At 42.0% G+C, this 6,410-nt stretch overlaps 1 protein-coding gene across 2 annotated transcripts; it reads right to left on the bottom strand.

Moving 5' to 3' along the window:
* Window positions 1-1,330: 1,330 nt before the first annotated feature.
* Window positions 1,331-4,098, bottom strand: sdsl (serine dehydratase-like). Of its 2 annotated transcripts, none has more exons than XM_030116948.1 (9): window positions 3,983-4,095; window positions 3,153-3,306; window positions 3,029-3,065; window positions 2,805-2,944; window positions 2,646-2,734; window positions 2,339-2,572; window positions 2,134-2,264; window positions 1,907-1,993; window positions 1,331-1,796 (listed from the first exon to the last, which is right to left on the bottom strand). In XM_030116948.1, exons 2-9 carry the CDS (start codon window positions 3,297-3,299, stop codon window positions 1,693-1,695), a joined length of 969 nt encoding a protein of 322 aa, XP_029972808.1. In that variant the 5' UTR covers window positions 3,300-3,306; window positions 3,983-4,095; the 3' UTR covers window positions 1,331-1,692. The 2 variants fall into 2 exon arrangements, with proteins under 2 accessions (XP_029972808.1, XP_029972807.1); XM_030116947.1 differs by having other exon boundaries at window positions 1,332-1,796; window positions 3,153-3,303; window positions 3,983-4,098.
* Window positions 4,099-6,410: the final 2,312 nt, after the last annotated feature.

Raw genomic sequence — 6,410 nt, 5'->3', positions numbered from 1 at the left:
TACATGTGTCTCTACATCCCAGCTGTGTGGTGTGAGTGGATTTGATCAGACGTGTTAGTGACTGATAATGGATTTCAAGGTCTTGATTGTTTTCAGCATTCGCTGTGAGAAAGACCTGGTCTGGAATATCAAGTGATCTCAGCCCTGTGGCCCTGCCGAGAATTAATTCTACTCTTTTCTACTTTATGTTTGACCGAAAAGACATTTGGCTAACATATTTTTGCCATCTATCATTTAAAAAAAAAATTCTTTTTCTGGGATGAGCATGGAGAAAATCCTGCATCGCTTGAATTAAACATTTTGTTGGACACAGATGGAGGCAATGAGAGACATATTTTTGTGGACCTTGAGGAGGATTCTGTATCTCCACTGCTGTGAAATGTACTGATCAAAGAAAAGTTTAAGGACCCGGCTTCTGCTGAGGCTTTATTGAAGAGTTTTTGTTTTGTTTTGGAAAATAGTATCAAATTTGATGTGGCTGACTCAAAACAAGATGAAACTCTGCTGAATTTAGTTTCTGTGAATTACAAAGTGGGAGTAAATAAGCCTGCACCGCTGGCATTCGTCCAGGTCCGGCTGCTCATCGTGCGTCTTCTGCCTTTATTTCACCGGCTCCATTTTTCTTTGACTGAATGATTGCCGGCCTGGAGAGAGACGAGGCATTTCCCACAGTTTTATTGTGGTTTTATCAGCAGGTGTTTTAATGTAAAGCACCTCGACTTGTTTCCCTCTACTTCATGCACATTATGCAACTGTTAGCATGAAGTCCAACGTCTGCCCGTGATCTCGGTGCAACACCAGGATAACTTATGCAACTGTGCGAGAGCCGAGAAGACAAACATTAACTCCAAGTAGTTGAAGTGAACTCTGCACTGACGTACTTGGAGCCGTTTCCATGGTGACGTCTTCCTACACATCGCATAAACCGAACTACCAAATTCACCGTGGAGGAGAGAGTCAATTTAGGCATTACTTTGGAAACACACAAAAACACTCAGAAGAGACTGAAAATGAGCAGATGTGAGAACCAAGTCCTAGTAAAATTATAAAATAATTTTTTAAATCAGAATATTATAATTCACAAGGTTAAGAGATAAGTTTGCAGGAAATGAATGTATGATAATGTGAAAAGGCACAATTGTGTGGATCCTTCAGTGTGTTTCTGAACCGTGAGCTGTGATACCATCATGTGGGGAAACACGTTAACTGCATGAAGATCATTGTGTTGCGCCTATAACTGAATTTAAACAGTGAAACCTATTGCATAGCACACAAAGTGAAATATTTAGAGGATTTTTTTATTTTATTCTGTGCAATCTTGGCTCATAAATCAGGAAAATAAAAATTCAGCATTGTATAATATATATTATAATATATATTAATTATTATATTTTGTTTTTTTGACACAAAATGCTTCAAAAGTTTTTGTTTACAAGCTACATGTGTAGAAATACTGGTAAAAGATTAACATTCAAATTAAATGATAATTTATGACATCAGTTCTAAATTGCAGAAATTTAATAAAATTGCAGAAAGATGTTGATTACATTAAATTAATGCTTCAAAGTTTGACAAATATTATACAAACTTTACTGTTTCCACAATAATTAGGAACATTTGCTTTCCATATTGCATCAACACCTGCCAGACACACATACATACACACACACACACACACACACACCGACAGTTTTATGTCTGTAGTTTATGTGCGAGCTCACTGAGCTGCTCCATGTTGACGCTGCTGCCGCCGCACACGATCACCATCAGGGGGCCCAAGGCGGCGGGCAGACGACCTGGAACGAAGGACGCACGTCTATAATTGTCTGAAAATCAGCTGACCATCTCTGAGGTTTCTACTATCAGCAGGTGAAAGAGCGCTGAGTGGGTGTATATCAGCACTCACCTTCACTCTGTAATCTGGTAATAACTCCGCTGTACACAGCCGCCAACGCCGCCCCACACGCCATCTCCACCAACACACGCTCCTCATCTACAACAAAACCAGGGAGAGTATTTTACTATTAACTACATTCACTCAAGGTATGTTATGATCGATAACAAGCTTCGTGAATGTGATGACAAACAGGACCGAGATCAGATCATCTTGACAACATCGACGGTCATACAGACCCAGAAATCTTTGCATGGCCTGGAGAGCCTGCTGGTCGGTCACCAGCTCGGAGATGATGGGGGGCTGGCTGCTCTGGCTGTACTCGAAGGCCTGCCTGCACACCGTCTTGGCTCCGAGGCACTTGGCCTCGCTGTGGGGGTGCGGACAGAACGCAGAGGTGAGGCTGCGCTCAAACGACTTCCCCGCGACGCGGCCGGCTCTCACCTGGTGATGTCGTCCAGCGTGACCACTTTGCCCGCCTTAACCGCCGCGTTCAAACAGTCCGCCCCCACCGTTTCCATGGCGACTACAGGCACGTCCGTCCAGCCCACCTCCTTCATGCCCTGGATGACTCCACACAGGAGCCCCCCCCCGCCCACGGACAGCAGCACGGCTCCGGGCTTCACTCCCGGGCCGAGGCAGGCCGCCATCTCTGCGATCAAGGTGCTGTGGCCCTGCCTGAGAGACACAGCAGAGTGAGTCCACCGCTCCACGGTTCGCCAACGCACACTCTCACCGTGACGGGTCCTACCACAGCAGTGGGTGATCAAACGGAGGGACGTAGGTGAGGCCTTCGCTCTCGACCAGTCTGAGAGCTTCTGCATTGGCATCATCCCAAACCTGAAGAACCAGTCATTTAAAATCACAGCTTATTCACAGGAAACTGCATCACGTGACCACGACCTTTCACCTTGCCGATAATCTTGACAGTAGCTCCCAGATCCCGGAGAGTCTGGACCACCAGCTCAGGAGAAGATGAAGGAACTACGATTGTGGCGGGCAAGCCCATCTTCCTGGCCACATAGGCCGCCGCCATACCAGCATTACCTCCTGCAACAAGATCACACGCGCAACCTTACAGCCTCACTGTTGAGTACAGTTCCAGAAAACATGTTTGATGAGTAAAGACGTCACCAGAGGAGCAGACCACTCCTTTGGACTGTGCTGCGAGCTGCAACGACACATCAAATAGTCATCATCTCATGGAAATGGATCTGTATGTGGGGGTGCTGATGGGGGGAGGGTCCGGTGCTCCCACCTGCTGACAGAGGTGTCCGATACCGCGGAGCTTGAAGGAACCCGAAGGCTGGGAGTTCTCCATCTTCAGGTACACGGTGGTTCCCACCAGCTTGGACATTTTGATGCTCTCCAGCAGCGGAGTGTTGATGTGGAAATGCCCCGACATGCTGCTGCTGACAACAGAGGAGGTGGAAAAAAAAAAAAGTGTGCATGAAAAGTAGAAAGCACAGCAGGATGAGGAGGTCATAAACTGCAGGCGCTGCAGAGGGTGGTCTCCTGCTGTGTCATTGATTTTCATTCTCAAAAGCATTTTCTCTATTTACAACTTTCATTGACAAATCTGAATAACCTTCATTTACTCCATCATATTGTTGGTTTATGTTCACTTCAATTACGGTTTGGAGTCTTGTTATTATTTAAATCTATTGTGTGCATTAATGCAGTTTCAGTCTTCACCTGAGCTAAAATCCAAAAAACCAAAATATGAAATGAAAAACATTCAAGGTAAAAATGACCCAGTACGCAGTCGAATTTGAAATCAGTCTCAGTTAGTTCGTATTTGCTTGCAGAGGCAACACGAACAGCCTCAAAATATGAAATAATAGAAAATAATTTCGGCCAGACTGTGCTGTATCTGAAGTATAACGGAAATACTGCATGATTAAAATGGGAAGAGAATAAGCGCAGTTAAAAGACCGGTCCTTGCATGTGTGGTACTAGTGTTTACTAAAGCATGTGCTTCATCAGCAGCCACAACAAACTGACAGAAAACACTTAATAATGTCTGACTCGACATCAGTGCCAAAGCCGTACGTAGCAGTAGTGTGAAAGATTAAAATACAGACTCACGTTTGGTTAAAATTGCAGAAGCAGCTCTAAACGACAAAGTAGATTATACTACTGTTAATATCGCGGTTTATCAGCTCCATTTGATAAAACGCTTCCTGCTGCCGCGCATGACGTACGTGACGTAAGACGCTGCGTCATCAGTACTTCCGTGTTTTATTTGCTCAATCTAAAGTAAACAGTCACGTCTCTGCTTTCTTAAAATATCAGCAGCAATAATACCGCATGACCGTGAATGTTAAAATGTCATATTATGTATTTTTGACTTTTCCCCCTCTTTTTTATTTGTACTCCTTGAGGTAGGAGTTCTTAAATCGCAGCTCACCACTAGGGGGCACCAGAGAGCTTCAAGGAGTCCGCACCTCTGATTATTCGATAGAAATAATGTTGAAAATACAGAAATTAAGAATTAAACTGTTACCTTTTTTTGTTAAAACACACCCTTTTTTGTAACAGGGTTCAAACAAGCTGCAGCTCCCCCGCCCACTCCTGGGGCTCAGTCAATATGGACAAAATATGTCAAAACTTTCAAATGAATTGTTTAGCACTGATAATTTAGAAATGTGTGCGTGCATATTATATATTTGTATTAATTTGAAATTACGTGTTTCTTCTCGATGATTAAATTGTGAAGATAAAGTAGATTCCTGAAGAACCTTGACCTCTTGCTGTCCTCCTGTGATTTCCACCCATGCCTGGACTATATTCACATTAAAAGTGAGTTTCAAATTGCCCTGTGTGGATACGATGAGAGAGAAACTTACTTGTGATGTGTTCTCTGTGGATTCCGAGCCTTGAATGATCTCTGAGCTTTATTACAGTCTAAAGTCCATATTTTTTCATTTCCCTCCAATGGCCAATAAAATAATCAATTTTATGACTCGAGGCTTTGTGTGTATTGTGCTGTTAAAAAACAGTCTCACCCTCCATATTCTGATTATAACTTCTTTATTAATATTTATTGTACATTAACTGTATAGTTACAGGTTGCATATACACAAAGTAATGGTATGCAGTCCTCTGAACTCTCTGAACACTCAAACATCAATCAACTTATTGCTTCATATTTTACACAGCATGTTGTTTTCTTGTCAGAACTCTAGGTGGCAGCAGTGAGCCTCGTGACAAGAGCAGTGTGTACTTGGAAAAGGAATAATAACAGAAGAAATAAAAACAAAAAACAAAGCTTTGTCTTAAATAAAATGACAAAATTGGGAGAATAATACATATAAAACTAAATTTGTAACTTGAAATAAAGATGACATGACACTGAAGTCCTCTTAAAATCCTTCATTCGCTCACTGAGTAACAAAAATGTTATTTTTACAGATCAGGACCCCAGAAGGACGCTAACTTTACTTTTAAGTGTCCATATGAGCTTTTTATCATTAAAAACTGAACTTTCAAGAGACTGCTGCTTCCAGTAACGGTAAAATATGAGCAGAGTTTTCTTCCTCAGTTCACATAAAAATTGTAGTTTGACTGAAAAATTAACAAACCAAAAGCAAAGCCGGCTGCTCCAAGAACCTCATTCACTGAAACGTGAAGTTTCTTTTGTATAGTTGCCATTTATTGCCACAAAGAGTTTGTGCAACTTGAAATTTTGAGTTGGTATTAAACCATTACTAAACCATTTTCTCTGCTTTTTCTGCGCGAGAACACATTTTCATAGTAAATTTAAAAAGGTCAAATACAGGTGCACCACAAATTACTTGAAATAACTTAAAAAGTTAATCATTTGGTGACTTATTTCTACCCTTGTGTAGGATCTGAAGCATTATCCCCACTTTAATTGAGATAATTATGGCATCTGGTTCAGAAAATGTCAGTTTATGTGTGATAAATCTAAAATATATGGAGAGTCACTATTGAATTGAAGTTATTTTTGTCTTCTTCTGACTATTTCAGGTTCTTGCGATTCGACTAGTGCTTGTTTTAAAGCAGCCAGGTTACAAATGGTTCAAGGTTGTAACAGCTAAATGATAAATAAATGACTCTCCTTCCATTTCTATTCGACCTTCATCTTCCACAATTTCACTTTTCCTTCATTTTCATCTCGCTCTCCCTTCATTCTGCAGGTTTACAGATGGACATGACAGGAATGAGACGTCTGCTAACATTCTGATTTTCACATCGGTTTGACATCAGGGGTGAAGTTTCCCTCCGACATGACGTGTTCTTTGCAAACCGGGTCTCAGCTGCCATGCTGCTGTATTTCCAACGCCGTTCCCATACGTCACTTCCCCCTCTCCAGCTTCACTTTCACGTCGTTCCTTCTCACACATGCCTTGAGATCGACCAGCATTTTCAATCTACTGCATTTAAAGTGCTCCACAGCAGTCTCGGACAACACACGTGCTACATTTACTGCCGTTGGGGGAAAAGTCAAATAAAAACACGCCGTTTGCTTCAGCTGATAAGGTTTGCATCA

Source organism: Salarias fasciatus, chromosome 19, assembly GCF_902148845.1.
Source record: "Salarias fasciatus chromosome 19, fSalaFa1.1, whole genome shotgun sequence".
NCBI classification, from domain to species: Eukaryota; Metazoa; Chordata; class Actinopteri; order Blenniiformes; family Blenniidae; genus Salarias; species Salarias fasciatus.
Note: the sequence above shows the minus strand (reverse complement) of the source record. Positions and strands in the feature narration are given on the sequence as shown.